The sequence below is a fragment of the Stegostoma tigrinum genome, chromosome 5, assembly GCF_030684315.1.
Source record: "Stegostoma tigrinum isolate sSteTig4 chromosome 5, sSteTig4.hap1, whole genome shotgun sequence".
Classification (NCBI taxonomy): domain Eukaryota; kingdom Metazoa; phylum Chordata; class Chondrichthyes; order Orectolobiformes; family Stegostomatidae; genus Stegostoma; species Stegostoma tigrinum.
The window spans coordinates 126,115,105-126,137,979 of record NC_081358.1 but is presented as its reverse complement, the minus strand read 5'-3'; the positions used below and the strand labels follow the sequence as shown (position 1 = coordinate 126,137,979).

General features: G+C 44.3%; 1 protein-coding gene across 6 annotated transcripts in view; it reads right to left on the bottom strand.

The window, feature by feature from the left end:
* Nucleotides 1-473: 473 nt before the first annotated feature.
* Nucleotides 474-22,875, bottom strand: part of LOC125451750 (zinc finger protein 521) — a 609,775-nt gene continuing 587,373 nt past the window's right edge. For all 6 annotated transcript variants that reach the window (XM_059646265.1, XM_059646267.1, XM_059646266.1 and 3 more), the window contains one exon: nucleotides 474-1,561. In XM_059646265.1, the coding sequence (XP_059502248.1) occupies nucleotides 1,532-1,561 (30 nt within the window). In that variant the 3' untranslated portion in view covers nucleotides 474-1,531. The remainder of the gene's footprint in view (nucleotides 1,562-22,875) is intronic.

Below are 22,875 nucleotides of genomic sequence, written 5' to 3'. Positions count from 1 at the left end.
ACTGCTTCAGTATTTGAGGAATCGGGAATGGAGTTGAACATTGTGCAATCACTTCTGACCTTATGATGGAGAGAAGGTCATTGATGAAGCAGCTGAAGATGGCTGGGCCTAGGACACTACCTTGACGAACTCCTGCAGAGATGTCCTGGAGCTGAGATGACTGACCTCCAACAACCACAACCATCTTCCCATGTGTCAGGTATGATTCCAACCAGCAGAAAGTCTGACCATTGATTCCCCTGACTCCAGTTTTATCACAGCTCTTTGATTCCAATCTCCCGAAGTCTGTTCCCCCTTAACATGGTGTCCCTGAGAAAGCCTATCATTTGCCCATCTACTAATGTAGTTTGGTGTCAAATTCTGTTGGTAATTGCTCCCATGAGATGCCCTTGGGCGTTTTCCTACATTAAAGCTGCTGTATGAATAAAAGCAGTGACTTGCACTCACTAAATAAGACACAGAAGCAATTGAGAATTGTTTAAATCTGGTTTATTTGAAGGGCGAATCCAGATTGCCACCGACCAGCTGTACCACACCAAGTCTGGAGTCCCAAAATTGTTACGCACAATATCATCGATCTGCTGATGTCGCTCTGATAAGCTAGGAGGTCGCGTAACTTCATACCAAGCTGTGGAAACCTTTGACCCAAGCCTCACTGATGGAACGCTGTATGTCCGTCTTTTACAGTCCTGTTTTGGGTGAGATAAAAGGGTCTTACATGCAGTATGCCTGTTGGCGGATGGTGATGAGAAGTCCAGAGGTAGCTGGGTCGAAGATTGTGAGTCAGTAATCCACCTTTCTGGTTTCCAAATTTGCCTCTTATCGAGGAGTCGATAACCACAGAGAACAAGGAGTGCTCATTGTTACATGGGTTTATTTCTTATATAAACACAGTAATTCCAGCAAAATCCAGGTTCAGACAGCAGAATTAACACTTCATAACAGTTATGGATAAGCAGGGTTTAATTGACTGGAAAGTTGATTGTACAGAAATTTTGTTGAAAGAAAGTTTTAAAAGGCAAGGAACTTTCCAATGCTTTCTAGAATGAATGGCTGATGTTTGCTATACATTACGTCTATCACATGAATGGCAATGCTAATGATGGTCAAATTCCACAAATACAGTTTATGTTTGTTTAAGGGTGAGGGAAGCGGTGCGGGGTTGGGGGGGGTGGGTTTGGGAGGTCGGAGGGTGCGGCAGGGGTGGGGGAGGGGCAGAGAGGCAAACCAGCTTTGGACTGGTGAAGGGGATTGGTAACATAACATGTGTCACATCTCATATATACTATAGATGTATAGTATACACAGAAACTCGGTATGTTGGTTTAAAGGGTTAAACAATGTGAAAAGAAAACAATATTTTGACTGATGCAAGTTTCCTTTTTATATTATAGTACATTGCGTTTTTTTTTTGTTAATCTCTTCAAAATGTCCATCAATGAACACATTCTCGTGCAAAGAGTGAGGAGGTCCTATACTTCCAAGTAATGTTGCCATTTCGAAACAAGCCGACTTGCTCCGCATCATATCATTAACTGCTGTGCTGCGTCATTGTATGATTCTGCAGAAGACAGGAAGAAAATTATACGTTGAGATGATACTGCAGGATGACCCATTCAGTGAACACTCACTTATTTTGGCAATAAGAATGATCGGTTGTTTAGTGTCAGTAATATTGCACCTGCTCCTGAGGGCATAGCAATTATTATATCCATTTCTTTACGTCAAATTATGTGGCCAAAATATCCGGCATCATTCTCGAGAAAAATAAAATCACCTTCCTCTCAGCTTTTGCTGGGAAATTGCTCCCCAAGTTCCACCATCAGGGAGCCTTCCCCACTGTCTAGCCTTGATCTATTGTTCCTTTTCTTCCCATTCCTTCATAGGGTGTGGGCATCGCTGGCTGGGTCAGCATTTATTGCCCGTTGATTTAAAATGGCTTGCTAGGCCCTGTTCAGAGGCCAATTAAGATTCACTGGCCATGGGTATGGAGTCATGTGTGGGCTAGACTGGGTAAAGATGGCAGAGTTTCTTCCCTGAAGGACATCAGTACCCCAGCAGGAGTTTAACAACAATCGACAGAATTTTTACGTCATTTAAATAGGCCATTCGGCCCATTGTACCTATACCAGACAGTGGCCACCATGAGGCTAGTTTTTCCTTTTTCTATCCCAGATTTTTCTTAAATTCAAGTTTCATAATCTGCCATGGTAGGATTCAAACACAAGTCCCCAACTCATTAACCTGAAGTTCTGGGTTACTAGGCCCAGTGGCATTACCACTTAGTCAATTAGAAGCTTATTAATTGGAGTCATCATCTGCCTTTGGACTAAACTAGTAATAGGAATAGAAGGCCATTCAGCCCTTGAGCCTGCTCTACCAGTCATTTAAGTCACACTTGATCAACTATTTCAACACCTCCAAAGTCACTATTACTTTCCTTAAATAAGGGGCCCAAAACTGTTTACAGTATTCCAGCTGTGGTCTGACTAGTGCCTTGCATAGTTTTAGTAAAACCTCCCTATTTTTATACTCCATTCCCTTTGAAATAATGTTAAACATTCCATTTGCCTTCTGTCTTGAGATATTAGACATTTTGGGATTCATGGATGGGTGGGAGGGGGGTACTGGCCAAGTGATTTTATGGCTAGACTATTAATCCAGAAACTCAGTTGATGTTCTGGGGAGTCAGATTCAGATGCTGCCAGGCCAGAAGGTGGAATTTGCCTTCAGTAATAATCTGGAATTAAAAATCTATTGATGAGTGTGAATCCATTGTTGATTGGTGGGAAAGCCCATCTGATTCACTAATGTCCTTCAGTGAAGGAAATCTGTCGCCCTCAACTGGTCTGGCTTACGTGTGACACCAGACTCACAGCAATATGACTGACTCCCATCTGCCCTCAAGTGATCTAGCAAAGCCACTCAGTTCAATGACAAGTAGGAACAGGCAGTAAAAATGCTGGCTGGACAGTGAAGCCCATATCCCGTAAGTGAATGAGAAAAAGGACTTCCAAATCCCTTTCTTCTGTAGCTTTCTACTGTCTTTCTTCATTCAAAATAATATTCAGCTCCTCGGTTCTTCCTGTTAAAGTGTATAACCTCATTTGCTCACATCATATTCCATCTGCCAGGTTTTTGTCCACCTGCCTACATTTCTCTCTGTGTCATCCTCATCACTTACCATCCCACTCAGTTTTGTGCCACCTGTAAACTAGACTATATTACATTCATTTTCCTTATCCAAACCATGAATCTACATTGTCAGTAACAATAGCCCCAGCACTGATCTCTGTTGCACGCTACCAGTTACAGGTTCTTGCCCTGAAAATGCGCTCCTTATTTCAACTCTGTGTCTTTTATCAATCTCTTATTAATGCTAATTCAATATCTACAACACCATGGACTCTTATCTTATTAAGTAGCTGAATGTGTGCTACTGTATCAAACGCTTTTGAAAATCCAAATATATTACATACACTTGTTCCCCTTTATCTATCCTGCTCATTATCTCCTGAAAGAATTCAAGTAAATTTGTTAGGTATGATATCCCTTTCATGAAGCCATGCTGACTCTGCTCGATTATATAATTCACTTCTAAATGCTGTGCCATCGTATCCTTTTGAATAGACCCCAATGTTTTCCCAATTATAGACATTAAGTTAATTGGCCTGGGGCTACCAGTTTTCTGTTTCCTTCTTTTTTTAATGAAAAGTATCTGTCAAAATTCAATCTAAACTGGTCAACTAATTCATTACTTAACTATGTAAAAACATCAAAAATAACAATGTGGTTAAATTTAACACCTTTTCCCTATCATTTTGGAGTTTTAAAAATATTAGAATTCTCAAAATGTGGGCGATGCTGCCCACCCATCCGCAGTTGCTCCTTGAGAAGGTGGGGGTGAGGCGCCTTCTGGAGCTGTGGACTGCAGTCCATGTGCTGTGGGTAGACCCACGATGCCCTGAGAGAGGGAATTCCAGGATTTTGACTCAACGACAGTGAAGGAACGGCGATATATTTCCGAGTCAGGATGGTGAGTGGCTCGGAGGGGAACTTGGAGGTGGAGCTGCTTGCATGTATCTGATGCCCTTGTCCTTCTAGATGGAAGTGGTCATGGGTTTGGAAGGTGCTTTCTAAGCTGCCTTGGTGAATTTCTGCAGGGCATCTTGTAGATGGTACACACTGCCAACACTGTCAGTGATGAAGGAAGTGAATGTTGAAGGTGATGGATGTGGTACCAATCAAGCGGCTGCTTTGTCCTGGATGGTGTTGAGCTTCTTGAGTGTTATTGGGGCTGCACCCATCCAGGCAAGTGGGGAGTATTCCATCACACTCCTGACTTGTGCCTGGTAGGTGGTGGATAGGCTTTGGGGAGACAGGAGGTGAGTTACTCACTGCAGTATTCCGAGCCTCTAACCTACTTTTGTAGCCACTGCATTTAGGTAGTGAGTCCAGTTCAGTTTCTGGTCAATGGTAACCCTCAAGATAAATGAATGAAGTAAAAATGAGAGCTTTTTGAAAGCTACATGGAAGTGTTCTACTGGAGTGTTTCGCCCGTCAGTCTGACAGGGACTGGTTTTAAGATGGGTTTGGTCAGATTTCATTGTCGACAAGTGCCTGAGGCTCTGCTATCTCTAAGCAAGCAGTGTCTCTCTGTAAAGTTCCCAGTCTCTCAGAGGCATTTCTGTTGGGAAGACTCAGGAACGGAATGTGTAGTCGGGAGCTGCTAGAGACACGTGCCAGCAGCCGCTAATTCTTGGCCCCCACAGGACCCAATTTACCTCGAGCTACAGGCAGAAGGAAGTTCCAAGTCATTTTCACATGACAGTTACTCCTGCCCTAATAGGACTTTTCCAACAAGCACCCTGACTCCCCACCAGCCTTGTAAAATGAATACTGACTCACACCAGGAAAACATTCAAGGGAGAGAAACTGTATTTACAGAGCGCCTTTCACATCCTGAGGATGACGTAAAGCGGTTGCGGCTAACAAGGTTCTTTCCGAACTGTGGTCGGCGCTGCATTGTAAAGGCAACGAGCCAATATCAAATAATGCAGAGCAAGATCCCACAAACAGTAATGTTCATAATGACTTGATCACCTGTTCTATTCTTTAGTGCAGCTGGTTGAAGTACAGGACAACTGGGGTGAACTCCTTCTTGTTTTTATTCTCGGAATAGGGTTCCTTTATTTCCATCTGAGAAGGCAGAAAATTTAAAATCTCACCTGAATGCTGGGATGTCCAGCTCAGCTGCAGATTAACTGAGAAAACGGGGTAACATGGACAAGTTGGGAGAAAGGACCTGTTTCTATGTTATAAACCCCTGTGAGTCTATGGCTCTTGGCACGGGGGTAGTTAGCCTGGACTTTGGTAACCTCTCAAACCCCACATCCCTCAATGATCTACACTGCTCCAATTCTGGCTTACTGAGCATTCCTTTTTAATTGTTCCACTACATAGCCTCTAGGTTCTGAAAGTCCTGACCAGAACCCTCAACATCTCTCCCCTCCTTTACATTCCTTCAAATGATCCATGTTAAACCTCAGCTGGAGTGTTGTTTAGGAAGGACGTGAATTGCACCAAATCATGGAAGTGATTTACTAGAATGGTTCCAGGGATGAGGAACTTCAGAGATGAGAATAGACTGAAGAAGTTGACTGTTCTGAGGAAGGGTCACTGGACCCAAAATGTTAACTTTGCTTTTCCCTTCACAGATGCTGCCAGGCCTGCTAAGCTTTTCCAGCAACTTCTGTTTGTGTTCCTGAAGCAGGTGGGGCTGATCTCCCTGGAGAGGAGATTTGACCAAGATTTTCAAACTCCTCAGGGGGACTGGATGTGGTCGATAGGGCTTAACTGTCCCTGCTAATAAAAACATCAAGAATGAAAAGGCACAGGAGAAGGTAATTTATAGAAATAGCAAATATGAAGTGAGAAGAAAGTTTTTTGCACAGCGAGCGGCTTGCTTTTACAACAGAGTGTGGTAGGATCAGGCTCAACTGAGGCCTTCATAAGGGCTTTGGCTGGTTATTTGAATGTGCAGAGTCGTGGGGAAAGGTAGGAGATTGGCACTGAGTCATAATGCTGCTATTCAGAGAGGCGGGACAGACACGATGGGCTGAAAGGCCTCTTTCAGCACAGTAACAGTTCTGTGATCTCCTTGAGTGTTTTGGTGTCAATTTTTTTCACCATACTGCTGCAAAGTGCCTTGGGGCTACCTGTTATCTTTAGGATACTATACACATATAAACTGCAATGTCTAAAATGCAGCAGCTAATCTGTGCACAGCAAGATCCCACAAACGTGATAAATGGCTGCGTGAGATTTTGTTTTATTTGAGAATAAATATTGTACACTGGATCAATGTGCCTGTTCTTCCTCAGCAGAATATTGCCATGAGCTGTTTCATGTCCAGTGGACAGAACCCCTACGGCGTGGAAGCAGGCCATTCAGCCCATCAAATCCATACTGACCTTCCGCACCCCTTCCCTTATCCCCTGTTGACGCTGCACCTCTATTGGCCAATCCACCTAATCTGCACATTTTTGGATTGTAGGAGTAAACCAAAGCACCCAGAGGAAACCCACATGGACAGAACGTGCAAACTCCACACTGTAAGTCAACGGAAGCTGGAATCAAACGTGGGTCCCTAGTGCTGTAAGGTAGCAATGCCAATCACTGACCCACTGTGCTGCCATGGCTTAATTGAATGCCACATTCAAAAGGGCACACCTCCACAGGGCAGCGCTCCCTTTCCTTTTCCCTCTGTTATTTACTGTCTACAGTCATGGAGGTGTTCATGGGGTTTGAGCACCATTATCACCCATGCCTCCTCGACCCATGACAAGGTGGGGGTGGGCTGCCTTCTTGAACCGCTGCAGTCCATATGCTGTATGTAGTCCCCCCACAGTGCTCTTGGGTGTGAGGGTGGGTATTCCAGGATTTGGACCCAGCGATGCTGAAGAAACAGCGACATATTTCCAAGTCAGGATGGTGAGTGGCTCGGAGGGGAACTTGCAGGGCATGTTATATGTATCTGCTACCACTTGCCCTTTGAGATAGTGAATGTTATGCCGCTGAAGTAAATCACCTTCAATGCAACAGACATTAGCAAGAGCTAGGGTGTGGAGTTGGACAAAGTGGATTACTCTCCCAAAGAGACAGCACAGGCATGATGGGCCACGTGTGCACTCTGTGTGCCGCATGAACCTATGTGAAAATAGATCCAAATGTGCTGATGGCCCAACGCACACTTAACAATAAATGGAATGACACCCATTAAAAGAAATATCTACCTAATGAATGGTTTTGCTGAGTTTGTTTCAATTGTGCACTTTTTAATTAGTTAGACAGATGACATCAAGAGAAACTATTCATGCAGGCTAACAATTGAATTCCAATTTAGAACCAAATCATTTGAAGCTATTACAGATTTAATATTCTGTTAACAAACAGAGAGGACAAACAGAAGGTTGAACAGAGTCTAAATCAGATGGATTAAGAAATAACTCCACAGAGGCCAGTATCCCATCACCAGGTCCCCCTTTATTTACAAGGAGAGGCCTTGACACTGATCCAGCTCCCTCAGAGTCAGCTCTCAGAGTGAACAGAACCTCTGACGCTCCTGTTGCTATCTGTCAGCTAGGGCCCCCTGATTGACCAGGTGAACAGAGAGCTCATATTCTATGAGGTCCACCTGGCTGATCTCATTACATATCACTGCAGGTTACACCAGGTAGTATACTTCATAGAAGTCTTTCTTTGTCTGAAGAATGCTTTGGGATGCCCCGAGTTTGTGAAAGGAAATATAGGGATGAAATTTATGGATTTATAGTGATAATTTCTCTCATTTAGATGTCAATTTTTTTTCTCATCTCAGATTCACTGCATCGGTAAATAAAAGTTCATCTACAAGTAAAACAACATCTACAAGATGCACTGCAGCAATTCTCCAGAGATCCTTCGACAACACCTTCCAAACCCACAACCGCCTCCATCTAGAAGGGAAAGGGTAGATGGTACATGGGAACACCATCCCCTGCAAGTTCCTCTCCTAGCTACTACTCTCACTTAGAAGTGTCACTGGGTTAGTGAGCAGGATACTGAGGCACAGTTGTAATGTTACAGGACTGGCAATTCAGCCAGCCAAGTGTTCAGGGGACAGGACAGTTCAAATCCCACCCTGGCAAATGGTTAAATTTGCCCTTACTAAAAACCTAGAATTAAAATAAAAGCTTGTCTATTGGCAACCATGTAATCACTGTTGTAAACCTCATCCGGTTCACTAATGTCCTTTAGGGAAGGAAATCTGCTATTCTTTCCTGGTCTGACCTACATGTGACTCCAGACACACGGCAATGTGGCTGACTCTTAAGTGCCCCCTGACATGGCCGAGCAAACCCCTCAGTGTAAGGGCAATTAGGGATGAGTAACAACTGCTGGCCCAGCCGGTGACGTCCATATCCCATGGACAAATTAAACTCCCTCACTAACAGCATCTTTGAGCATACCTACATCTTAAAGACTGTAGTGATTCAAGAAGCCATTGCTCCACCATGTTCTCGAAGGTAATTAGAGTTGGACAACAAATAGAACCATGTGAATAAACAGAAAAATTAACACCAAGGATATTCTAACGTGTTTTTTCTATTTGCTACTTGGCAAGAATATTACTAGGAATGTGTACTATATAGAATTTTGCAGCACTGAAACACAGCATCTAGCCCAATCAATCTGTGCATTGGTTATATTCCATGTGAGCATCACCTCACTGCTACTCCATCTCACCCCATCACTAACAAGAACAGAAGCTACTGGAAAAGCTCAGCAGGGTTAGGGTTAGCATCTGTGAAGAAAAAATCTGCGTTAACTTTTTGGGTTCGCTGATCCTACCTCACCCAATCAGAAAATCCATCCAGACCTTTCTGCCTCGTGGGAATTTCCAGCTTTCCCTTAAATACATCCAAACTCTGCAGCACAACCAATACTAACACAGATGAGCTCAGAAAGTATTTATTGGCCTTTGAAGAAGTGCAGAGCTGATTCACTCGGGCTCTGTGGAGAGATTACATAAGCCAAGCATGCAGTCCCTGAATGGAATAGGTTAAGCAGCAGATTCGCCTGAGGTTGTAAGATTTTGACGGGACCAATAGAAAGAAACGTTTTCTACAGCTGGAACTGTGTAGGACACAATGATGTCATCTCAAAATCAGAGCTAGCCCATTGTGCAGATGGGCTAGGAAACTCATTTTAAGACCACAAGAAATAAGAACAGGAGTAGACTGTTCGACTCCTCAAACCTGCTCCATCATTCAATAGGATCATGGCTGATCCAACATTCTTCAAGTTCACTTTCCTGCTCTTTCCCCACAACGCTCGATTCTCTAACGGATCAAGAATCTATCTCAGTTCTGAATATTCACAAGAACTCCAACCCGACAGCTCTTCGTGGCGAGGAGTTCCAAAGGCACAATCCTCTAAGAGAAGAAATTCCTTCTCAGCTCAGTCTTAAATTGGTGTCCCTTTAATCTGAGACTATGCCCTCAGGTTGTAGTCTTACCCATGAGGGGGCAACATCGTCTCAGCATTTTCCCTGTCAGGCCCTCCTAGAATCCTGTATGTTTCAATGAGAACACCTCTCATTCTTCTAAATTTCAGTGAGTAGAGTCCCAGCCTGTTTACTCTTTGCTCATGAGTCAATCCCTCCATACCAGGGATCAGCCTTGAGAACCTTCTCTGGCCTACTTCCAATGAAATAACACCTTTCCTTAAATAAGGGGAGTAAAACTGCTCACTATATTCCAGATGTGGTCTCCCCAGCACCTTGTATAGCTCCAGTGAGACTTCCCCACTCTTATTATTCAATCCCCTTGAAACAGGGCCAACATTCCATTCGCCCTTCCTGACCTGCTGCCCTTGTGTGCGAGCTTTTTGTGTTTCATGTACAATGAATCCTTCTCCAAGTCCCCTTCAAGCTAATGTAGATTTCTGTCCCGTAAAAAGCAGTAGGTACTGAGAATTACTCACTAATCTGAAATCTCAGTCAATGGAATGACTGGATTTTTGAGTTTTGAAAGGTGAAAAAGGACTGATTGAAATGAGATAGCAAGAACTGCCGATGCTGGAGTCAGAGTAAATACAGTGTGGAACTGGAGGAACACAGCAGGTCAGGCAGCGCCAGGGAAGCAAGACAGTCGACGTTTTGGGCTGGGACCCTTCATGAGGACCTGATGTTGCTGAGGGGCAAGTATTTGAGGGAGGTGGGTGAGCAGGTGAGGAAGTTGTTGGGGTATGAGGGATAAATCCTGGATGTGGACCCCGGTGATTATGACATGGGGAACAGGTGGAGAGGGCACCTTCCCCAGGGCAACTAAGGACGGGCTCAGTCAGCGATGCCCACATCCTGAGAACGAACACGGCTGGTTACAATCAGGGAAGTGGAAATGCAAAGCTGTGGTCCAGCCAGTGACAAGGCCTAAGAAGAACATTACTCTGCTGAGTTTTTGAGCCAATTACAACGGAAATCCGAACAGCTCTGTTTCATTTCAACCACCACTGTATGGATTAGACCAAGGCAGGCTTCTAAGTGGTGGCCCCTGTTATATAGGACCAATATATTTCACAGAAACAGATGGATAATTAATGACCCGTGCATCTTGTTGAGTTGAGCTGCAATAAAGGGTCCTCGCCACTGGCTACACTACACTATATACACTCTGCCTAATGCACTACTCCTCAACTCTGATTGGAAATGGCAGGCATTTTCGTTCAGGCCAATACCCACAGAATGAAAATGAAAAGGAAATACAGCAATAGTTCTGGGTACCACACTATAGGAAGGATGTGAATTTATTCAAGATAGAGCAGAAGCGATTTACAAGAATGGCTCCAGGATTGAGAAACTTCAGTGATGAGGACAGATTGAGGGAGTTGGGACTGTTTTCCTGGAGAGAAGGGGGCTGAGAAGAAGATCTGACAGGGGTTTTTAGAGCCATGAGTGGGCTGAACAGAGTCGACAGGGAGAAGCTGTCCCTGCTTGTAAAAGGAACAGGAAGGCATTGATTTTAAACGTGTGTGTGTGTGTGTGTGTGTGTGTGTGTGTGTGTGTGTGTGTGTGTGTGTGACAGAGAGAGAGAGAGAGAGAGAGACAGAGAGAGACAGTTTGTGCATAAATGTGATTGTGAATTGGGGAATGTGTGACCAGGTGAGCAAATGTGAACGAGTGAGTGTATAAATGGGTGAGTGTGACTGGATAGGCCTGATGTTTTTAAAAGCTGACTTTAGAAATGCCTGCTAGTTCTCCATGTTATCTTTACGACAGAAGGGGGAAGAAAGAACTTGTAAATGTGTCTGTGCGTTGTTCCTAGGCAAAGGAGAGATCTTAGTAGTGGGCAGTGGAAGGACAGAAGCTGTAGCCTCATTAATGAATGCGGCCTATTATGAGACTGCCTGACTCCTGCAATGTTCCCAGAAGTATATACTGTACGTGACTGAAAATGCCAGAATATTGACACAAAGCAAGCCATGCGCCCCTAAGGAGATTTACTTGTTGGATATAATGTAGGCTTGTAACAGCTATTAGAGTACTAAATACAATCCTTGGGGGATAGAGCTGACATATACTCTATTCTGCCTTTCTCCAAACATTTGGAGAATTTCCTTCTAAAGGCATTCTCAAGGACAGCGTTCAAAGGACTTAAGCTAGCAGTCGGCATGAGTGTATTTGCTGCAACCTTCCGTGGAGGACCAATATTCTCTTATTTCCAATCAATATAACTGGTTCAACTGCAGGATTCATACAAATGCCTTGTGTTGGGGATTAAACCTATCACAGCATTTCAATTAGGACGGTAATCAACAGTTCATCTGATGACGGTACAACACAAGACAAAAAGCACAAAGAAAGGATGAAAGAAAGGACGTGAGAAAGCGGTATTAAAGTAAGAATGCAGGAACAATATGAAAGCTTGCAAAGCAGCAACCGAACAGCACACCCCACCACAGGCTTCCACTGCCTTTGGCCAATCTGCTAAATGCTGTATCGCAGGTTTCCCGGGATAAAGGCTATTGTCTCCCATGCCAAATTATCAGGGCTCAGTGCTGGCAGCTGGGACCAAGACCTCTGCATTCCTCCCCTGGCAAGACACATGGTGTTTGATGCCGCCTTCACATTCCCGCTCCCAGGTGCGGTTTTATTTGATACAGATTCCCATTTCTACCCGGGTTTCCTAGGGGTCTCCATTCTCCAACACCCTCCCATGTCCCCTCAATGCCCACTCTCGCCCATGCCCCCCCACCAACATCCACTGTCATTCCACCTCCACGCCTCAAAGCCCACCCTCAGTCCAACACCTAGCTCACCTTCAGACAACCTCCAAAACCCACCCTCACCCTCCAACAGCCTCCATATTCCCCCATCGCCTACTCTCACCAACACCCGTCCACCAACACCCCCTCATATCCCACAACTCCCATTTAAAATGGAGATGAGGAAACATTTCTTTCTTTCAGAGTCTTTGGAATTGCCTTCCTCAAAAAGCATTCAATGCAGATTCTTTAAGCATTTTGAAGGCAGAGAGAGATAGATTCTTGATTCCCAAAGATTATTGGGGGAGTGCAGAACACAAGAACGTAAGAAATAGGAGCAGGAGTAGGCCATTTGGCCCATCAAGCCTGCTCCACCATTCAATAACATCATGGCTGATCTTTTCATGGACTCAGCTCCACTAACATGCCCACTTACCATAACACTTAATTCCTTTGTCTTAAAAACTTTCAAAGATCCAGGCTTAATTGTAGAATTGAAATCAGATCAGTCACAATCTCATTGAATGGCAGAGCAGGATTGAAGGCTAAGTGGCCTATTTTCATTCTTTGTCTGGATGCCTGTACCTACAGTTTTCAACCTCTCACCATTTCAGAAATACATCGCTTCTGCCTACCAAAGTAGGCACTATATTCCATCTGCCCAAGTACTGTTCCTTGCGGTACCTCTCTAGTTACAGCCTGTCAATGAGCAAAAGACCCATTAGTTCCTCATCTCTGTTTCCTGCCTGTTAGCCAGTACACTATTTCCTATCCTAGAACAAAGAACAAAGAAACCTACAGCACAGGAACAGGCCCTTCGGCCCTCCAAGCCTGCGCAGATCGAGATCCTCTGTCTAAGCCTGTCATCTATTTTCTAACGGTCTGTGCCCATCGGCTCCCTGCCCATCCATGTACCTGTCCAGATACATCTTAAAAGATGCTATCGTGTCTGCGTCTACCACCTCCGCTGGCAACGCGTTCCAGGCACCCACCACCCTCTGTGTAAAGAACTTTCCACGCATATCTCCCTTAAACTTTCCTCCTCTCACTTTGAACTCATGACCCCTAGTAATTGAGTCCCCCACTCTGGGGGAAAAAGCTTCTTGCTATCCACCCTGTCTATACCCCTAATGATTTTGAAGACCTCAATCAGGTCCCCCCTCAATCTCCGTCTTTCTAATGAAAATAATCCTAATCTACTCAACCTCTCTTCGTAGCTAGCACCCTTCATACCGGGCAACATCCTGATAAACCTCCTCTGCACCCTCTCCAAAGCATCCACATCCTTTTGGTAATGTGGTGACCAGAACTGTACACAGTACTCTAAATGTGGCTGAACCAAAGTCCTATACAACTGTAACATGACCTGCCAACTCTTGTACTCAATACCCCGTCCAATGAAGGAAAGCATGCCGCATGCCTTCTTAACCACTCTATCGACCTGTGTTGCCACCTTCAGGGAACAATGGACCTGAACACCCAGATCTCTCTGTTCATCAATTTTCCCCAGGGCTTTTCCATTTACCATATAGTTCGCTCTTGAATTGGGTCTCCCAAAATGCATTACCTCACATTTGCCCGGATTGAACTCCATCTGCCATTTCTCCGCCCAACTCTCCAATCTATCTATATTCTGCTGTAATCTCCGACAGCCCCCTTCACTATCTGCTACTCCACCAATCTTCGTGTCATCTGCAAACTTGCTGATCAGACCACCAACACCTTCCTCCAAATCATTTACATATATCACAAACAACAGTGGTCCCAGCACAGATCCCGTTGGAACTCCACTGGTCACAGGTCTCCAATTTGAGAAACCCCCTTCTATTACTACTCTCTGTCTCCTGTTACCCAGCCAGTTTTTTATCCATCTAGCTAGCACACCCTGCACCGCATGTGACTTTACTTTCTCCATCAGCCTGCCATGGGGAACCTTATCAAATGCCTTACTGAAGTCCATGTATATGACATCTACAGCCTTTCCCTCATCAATCAACTTTGTCACGTCCTCAAAGAATTAATTTGCTTTAGTTTTCTAAACAGATTCCTGTGGGGACTTTATCAAAAGCCTTCTGAAAAACTGAATTCCTATCAAAGTAGAATCTAAGGAAATCTATCATTTTCTTTGTCAGTATTTTTAGTAGTGTATTAAAAAGTTTGTCAAATGTGATTTCCCATTCAAATCTATGATCCCCAGCTACCCAATGGTATGTTTGTCAGCCACCTAACCCCAAATCTTCCACCTGCTCACTTCCAGCCACCCACCCTCAAACCTGCCTTCCCTCTTACACTCCAGCCACCCTCCCCTCCATCCCCTGGGCGGTGAACCTATGGAATTCTTTACCACAGAGGACTATCAAAGCTGAGTCATTCATATATTCGAGGCTGAGAGAGACAGACTTTTAATTAATGAGGAGAATTGGGGGCAATGGCGAAAAGGCAGGAAAGGAGTTGAGGATTATCAGATCAACCATGATCTCATTGAATGGTGGAGTGGACTCGATGGGCTGAATGGCCTGCTTCTGCTCCTATGTCTTAGAAGCAAACTAAGACCTACAGCTGAAAATTGCTGGAAATCTGATAGACCACACCAAAAATTTGCTGGAATCTTTCAGCACAGCAGATAATACTTGTGGAGAGAAAATGGGATAAAAGCATGGAATTGTACAGCATAGGAGAGATCCTTTGGCTCATTGAGTTTGTATCAGCAAAAGAAAATGCACCACGACCTACATTAATTCCATTTTCCCACACTAGGCCTATAGCCTAATTACAACATTTCAAGTGTCCATCTAAGTACTTTTTAAAGAACTTTCCTGCCCTTCCAGGAAGTGCATTCCACACTCCCACCACCCTCTCACTCAAATTGCCTCTGAAACTCTGGCCTTTCATTTTAAAATTATGCCCCTTCTTAATGATCCTCCAACAAATATTGATGCTTGCAAACTCCTCCTTGATGTTCAGTGGCATTAGCATCACTGAAAGCCCCGCTGTCAACATTACAAACAATGGCTTTATGGGGACTGGGTACTGAGGTGGAGCTTTTTCAGTGGGTCCTGCTACCTGGAATGAACGAAGGGCTTGACCCCATGTGCATAGTGATTGGGATCATTGACAGTGGTCTGTGGATGGCAGCCGCTGCGATTATTGGCCAACTGAGAGGATTGCCCCACCTCTCAGAACTCAGTGGGTCCAATCAGATGGCTTGGCAGTGTCGCCACTAATTACACACATACTATTCCCCTCAACTGCACCCCCCGTCGCAGTGAGTTTCATGTTCAGAGAGACAGTGTTGCAGTGATAATGTAACAATCCAGAGACTGAGTTATTAATGCTCTGGGGACATGGGTTCAAATCCCACCATGATGGGTGGCAGGAATTTATATTCATTTTATAAATCTCAAATTGATAGTGAGTCTCAGTGATCATGACTACACCTTGCTAAAACCCCATCTGGTGCCCCTTTAAGAAAGGAAATCTGCCATCCCTACTTGGTCTGGCCTACATGTGACTCCAGACCCACAGCAATGGGTTTGACTCTTAGCTGCCCTCTGAAATGGCCAGAGTGGGATACTTAGTTCAAAGAGCAGCTGGGGGTGGGCAACAAATGCTGGTCTTGCCAGTGATGCCCATATTCTATAAAATATTAAAGGAGGAAAATACTTCTGGGTAAGGTAGTTTTTCCACTTAGAGTTATAATGATCATTGTGATTAATTGCTGACCCATGGTTCTGGCTTGCCCCATCTTTCAGGTCCCTAGTATTGGCAGTATTAGACTCGTATCCTGGAGCCTTCAGTAATGTTCTGGGCGCCATATACAAAAAAGATACAAAGCAGAAAAGATCCTCCTGAATGATAACAGAACTGAGAGGTCACAGCAAATTGGCAAGATTGAACACATTGAGTCTGTTTTCCCCAACCCATCTACCAGGTCAAAACCTTTCAGCATTTTCCAGAGTTCTCTATTAGTTGCCCTACCCTGCCCATCAGGAGACTGTGCAATGTTTCAGAGAAATCCCGTGTTCTTTTACAAAAACAGGGAACTCAGCAGGTCTGGCAGCATCTGTGGAGACAGAGAAAAAACAGCTGAAGTTTCGAATCTGGCGTGACTCTTCTTCAGAATTGGAGTGTGAGTCTGATAATGCTCTTCAGTGTCAGAAGGAGTGATACTAGATTTGACAAATTAACTCTGCCTTGATTTCTCTCCACAGACGCTACCAGACCTGCTGACTTTCTTCAGCATTCTCTCCCTCTCTCTGTTTGTTTCAGATTTCCATCGTATTTTGTTTGCCCTTGATTCTTTAAATCTGCTTCTTGCTGCATTACCATCATTTTTTAAATCTCTCGCTCATTTGTTGAACCATTGAATTTCACTTGAATCTTGAGTGGGAAACGTTGAAGGTTTTATTAATGTACAAGTGCCATTTAATGCATCTCCATGAACCCGTTAAGAAGCGATCGTTCTGGTGAAACCCATTAAGGAATTAAATCTGTTTAACACAATGGCCATTGGGGACCATGCTGGTCAACAAATATCGGACTGCTGACTGCTTTTGGCAAAGGGCATCTCTCAGAGATAATGTGAGGTGTTGCAGGTATAAATCAGAGCTGTACGGGGCTGCAAAACGGGGCAGGTAGAGGAAGACATTACCCCTGTCAGCATTTGTACGACGCTTTGCCTGTTTAAAAGGCCTGCACACTGTAATGGGTGTTGTAGAACTCATTAAACCTAATGGAGCCTGTTCTCTCTCTCTTCTGTAATGTAACTTAACAGTGCACCAGGGGTTTCATGACTAGCAAATTTATGTAGTTTAATAGTCTTAACTGACATTAATCAACTAATTGTATTGTGATGTTTCTGTAGCGCTGTGTTGTAAAGGTGCTGATGCCTGTTCTTGAGATCACAGGAGCATCTAACCATTGACATCATAGGCAATGTCACCAAGAGGGCTGAATTGATGGGGCTATTGTCAGATCGTAGGTTGCAAATGGGTTGAAGAAATTATGAAGTGGCTATAAAGCGGCGATACTGGATCATTCTTAGAAAGGGTTTTCTTCCTTTGTGCTCTTCTCACTGCCGGTCTCCGAGATTTCAGCTATGTAGCTCCAAGATCTGGATCCTCTTCCCTAAACCTCTCTCACCTCCTTCAAGCCCGACCTCTCAGGTGCACAATTGCTGCCACACTGCCTTGGTGTTGTCGGAATGTTATTTCAACCTCCAGGATTGGATAATCGGACATTAGTGCAGCACGGTGGCTCAGTGGTTAGCACTGCAGCCTCACAGCGCCAGGGACCCGGGTTTAATTCTACCCTCGGGCAACTGTCTGTATGGAGTTTACACTTTCTCCCCATGTCTGTGTGGGTTTCCTCCCGTTTCAAAAGGGTGTGCAGGTTAAGTGGATTGGCCGTGCTAAATTGCCCAATGTCCAGGGATGTGCAAGTTAGGTGGGTTAGCCATTGGAATTGGAGGGGTGGGTCTGGATGGGATCTCTTGGAGGGTTGATATGGATCAATGGGCGGAATACTGTTGGGATTCCATGAGTTCCTCCAATTTAAACATTGGCAAGACCAAAGCCATTGTCTTTTGCACAGACATAGCAGCAGGAGGAGACCATTCAGCCCATAGAACCTGTCTGTCATTCAGTACATTTGTGGTGGATCTCATCACAGCAAATATCTGTTCCACCTCCAATTGTCTCCCTTGGAACTGTCTAAGGCTTGGAGCAGGAGTAGCCTGCTTGGCCTGTTAAACTGCTGCCCCATTCAAGAAGAAAATGGTTGAAAATTGTGACCATAATTCCATTCTCCTGTCCATGCCCCTGACAATTTAAGACTCCCTTTCTATTTATTTATTCATGGGACGTGGGTGTTGCCGGTGGCCCAGAATTTATTGTCCATCCCTAGTTGCCTGTAGAAAAGGTGGTGATGAGCTGCTTTCCTGAACCGTTGCAGTCCATGTGCCGTAGGTTGAAGCACAATGCCCTTAGGGAGGGAATTCAAGGATTCTGACCCAGCAGCAGCGAAGGAACGACAATGTTTTTCCAGGTCAGGGTGCTGAGGGACTTGGAGGGGGTGGTGTTCCTATGCATCTGCTGCCCTTGTCCTTCTGGGCTGAAGTGGTTGTGGGTTTGGAAGATGTTGTCTGAGGATCTTTGGTGAATTTCTGCAGCGCATCCTATAGGTAGTAGACACTGCTGCTAGTGAGTATTGGCAGTAGAGGGAGTGGATGAGGTGCCAATCAAAAGGGCTGCTTTGTCCTGGCTGGTGTGAAACATCAGAGTGTTCTCAATGAACTTTGAAAGTGGTCCGAAGTGGCACATTTTGGCTGGAAGAATAAGGAGGCCATAGATTCCTCTTGAGGTAAGCAGTTAAATGAGGTAGGGAACAGAGGGATTTCCCCCGTACAGTGTGGAAACAGACCCTTTGGCCCAACAAATCCACACTGGCCCTCTGAACAGCACCCCACCTAGACCCAGCCCCCTACCCTCTCCCGTGGCTAACACATTTAATCTATACATTACTGAATACTATGGGCAATTTAGCACGGCCAATTCACCTAGCCTGTGCATTTTTGGACTGTGGGAGGAAACCAGGCACGTGGAGGGGACCCACACAGACACAGGAGAATGTCCAAACTCCACACAGACAGTCACCCGAGGCTGGAATTGAACCCAGGTCCCTGGTGCAGTGAGGCTGCAGTGCTAACCACTGAGCCAGCATATTGCTCTTTTTTTTCTGAGGATTACTTACACACAGATCACTAGATGTAGCAATATAGGTTCCTAAGCAACTGATAGTCATTTCCAGGGGATGGAATGATAAAGCAAACACATCATGTTAAACTTTAGTCATGCCCTGGTTAAATCTTCTTGGAGTACTCAGAAACAATTAACTTTTTGAGTACAATGTGACTCTTCTTCAGTTCTGACATCTGCCACCTCTATTTTTTTAAATTCATGCATGGGATGTGGATGTCATTAGCCTGGCCATTATTGGTGGCCCATCCTTACTTGCCCAGAGAGCATTTAAGAGTCAATCCCATTGCTGTGGGTCTGGAGTCTCATGTAGGCCATCCTGGGTAAGGCTGATAGTTTTCCATCCTTGTGAACCAGGTGGGTTTTCCTGACAATTGGCAATGGCTCCATGATCATCATCAGACTCTAATCATGATTTTTAAAAGAATTCAAATTGCACTATCAGCTGCGACAGGGGTTTGAACCTGGATACCCAGAACATTGCCTGGGTCACTGGATTAATGTTCTAGTGATAATACCACTAGACCCTTGCCTCCCCTTTCTCTTGTCATACATGCTGCTATATCTGCTGAGTTTCTCCAGTGGAGTTTCTGTTTTTACTTCAAGTCTGTATCATTGACAAACCTGTCTTGCATCCTGGAGCACTCAATGGTGCTCTGGTCTCCATTTTCGAAAAGGATAGAGCACAAAAACGATTTTCTTGATTGATAACAGAACTGAGAGGTCGCAGCAGTCAGGCAGGATTGAACACCCTGTGCCTCCTTTCCCAGGAAAAGAGGGGCTGACAATGGACCTGAAAGCAATGTTTAAGATTATGCCCGAGGTTTGATAGACAAACCAGGGGCAGACAAACAAGGACTGTAAAAATAACATAGTTACGAGGACATCCAACAGGAAACACTAGAGAAACCACTACACAGACAGTGGGAGAACGTGGAAAATACTCCCTTGGGAAGTGGTTGAAGAGAACAGCATAGGTACATTTAGAGGGGCGACTGGATAAAGATGTGAAGGGAGAGGAAGATGAAAGAACATGACATTTGGTTAAAATATAGAGGCTTAGAAGGAGGCTCATTTGAGTCAGAAACATCATCCTAGAAAATCTGGGCTGAATGGTCTCTTTCTGTACCGTAAATAATTTGTAAGCTGTTATTGTCTTTCTAAAAGAAAAGTAAGACACAGGAGCAGAGGTAGGCTATTCAGCCCATTGAGTCTACTCTGCATTCAATGAGATCATGGCTGATCTAATGATAATCCTCAACTCCACTTCCTGCCTTTTCCCTACAGTCCTTGATCCCTTTACTGATATAGTTAATGAAAAGATCGTAAAATGCAGGCGCTGAAGAAGGCTAACTATTTGCCATTCCTCCATGAGTCAGGAGCGAGCACTGAATTTTCTATTTGCATTTCACTGACCTGAATTCACATTTCAAAGAATTATGACTTGCCGAATGCAAAAAAAAATTCTCAACTTCAGGAAATATTACAAAAATGTCTGATATATTATTTACTTTCAGGCTCTGATACATAATTTGTCACTGCATCAGGCACAGCAGAGTCAGCACTAATAAGGACCCGGTGCACACCTGCACACTACAGAATTGTCATTCGAATGTTTAATTGTTGGGTTCAAGGGAAAATAATTCAGGCAAAGAATCCAGAAAGTTGCAGATTTATTGCTTCTCAGATGCAGTTGAGAGAGGAATGATCACATTTAGTACAAGTTATATTAATTCTTTGGTCTTCATCCCATCACCGTACCCCACCGCCACTCCCTCCATGTCTTTCTGGCAACCAGTGTTCTCCCTTTGAGGTTTCCATCATTTCTCTTCTCTCCCTCCATCCTCGTAAACTGCAGCCCATCCAAAGTTCTGTGACCAGTATCCAAACTCAGAATATCATGGAATTGTTATAGTGCTGATTGAGGCCGTTTGGCCCATTGTGGCTGCACTGGTTCTATTCCCTAGTACCAATCTCTTGCTTTGTCCTCAGATCTCTGCTCACCATTTCTATCCAAATAACCATCCAATGTCCCTCTTGAACTCCCTATGACCTGCTGGCACCCCTCTGACAACATCTTCCTTTTAACATTTTCATTCTTGTGTACAGGTCCTTCTATGGCCTTACCTCACGCCTATCCCTCTCAATCACATAAAACTCCCAGAGAAATTGCTGTCACTCAAATCTTGGCCCTCTTCTGAATCCCGGCTATTCGTGGCAATGCCCTTCAGATGACAGACATAAGAAATAGGAGCAGGAGCAGGCCCTTTGAGGCTGCTCCACCATTCAATATGATCATGGCTGATCTGCTTATTTTGTAAGTCCCACATTGCCCTGTAGCCCACAATCCCTCTTGATCCGACTACCAAAACAGTCCAACTGTTGTTGATAAAATAACCTTCTTATGGCAGTTATCAATCCAACCTTCTCAGGACTACCTCCAACACATTTACATTCCTTACTTGGGCTGTTTGTGTTTAACAGATACAATGAAAAGCACTGATTAAAATGACATTCCTTCATTCCATCTGAAACAGCTGAAACTGTTCTATCATGGTGAGATTTTGCCATTCTCCTTAATTCTATACAGACTAAGTAAGAGCATGTGTCAGTGAGTATGTGTACTGCCTTCTTCCACCCTCTTCCACTGGGCAGAATTTATAAAAGTTTGAATATCCATATGAACAGATTCAAGGGCAGCTTCTTCCCTGCTGTTATCAAACTTTTGAACAGACCTCTACAATGTTAACAATGAACTCTCTTTCTCTCTGCACCTTCTCCGGGGCTGTGACACTGTAATCTGCACTCTGTTCTGCTACCCCTGATGCACTTCATATGGCACGATCTGCCTGCAGAATACGCAAAACAACACTTTTCACTGTATCTTGGTACATGTGGCAATAATATATCGGACTCAAACTCAGGCTTGAAGGTTAAATCTCCAAAAGCAGTGTCACAGATAGTGACTTACACCAGGTCATAGAGCATAGAACATAGATAGAACATAGAACAATACAGTGCAAAACAGGCCCTTCAGCCCTCAATGTTGTGCTGACCTGTGAACTAATCTAAGCCCCTCCCCCTACACTATCCCATCACCATCCATATGCTTATCCAAGGACTGTTTAAATGTCCCTAATGTGGCTGAGTTAACTACATTGGCAGGCAGGGCATTCCACACCCTTACCATTCTCTGAGTAAAGAACCTGCCTCTGACATCTGTCTTAAATCTATCACCCCTCAATTTGTAGCTATGCCCCCTTGTACAAGCTGAATTCATCATCCTCGGAAAAAGACTCTCACTGTCCACCCTATCTAATCCTCTGATCATCTTGTGTGTCTTACTCTGAGATAAGAAGGTCACTCTGAGACAACTGTTACTGTTCAGCAATAGCAGAAATACCTCCATGCAACAAACAGCAAAGATTAAGAGATGTGCGGCAGACTGAGTTCTGGTATTTAGAGAGGGGGGAAATTATCATTTGTTACAACATATTGCTAATGTTCACCATAAATCGGACTAAGCCAGCATTTAAACAAGTACAAAACCCTTACAATATTGGTGAATGAAATGTATGTAAATTCACTAACAGCTGATTAACGAGGCAGCTGGTAGCTGCTCTCAAAATACCTAGAATTGGCAGATAGGCCCTTGGAGAACAGCAACACAAGGGGAGGCCATTCAGCCCTTCAAGCCTGTTCCACCATTCAATGGAGATCAAGACTGATCTTTTTAACTCAGTATATCTTCTGGTCCTCTCCCCATGCTCCTTCATTTCGTTTGTGTACTATTAACTGTCATTCTCGGTCTTTA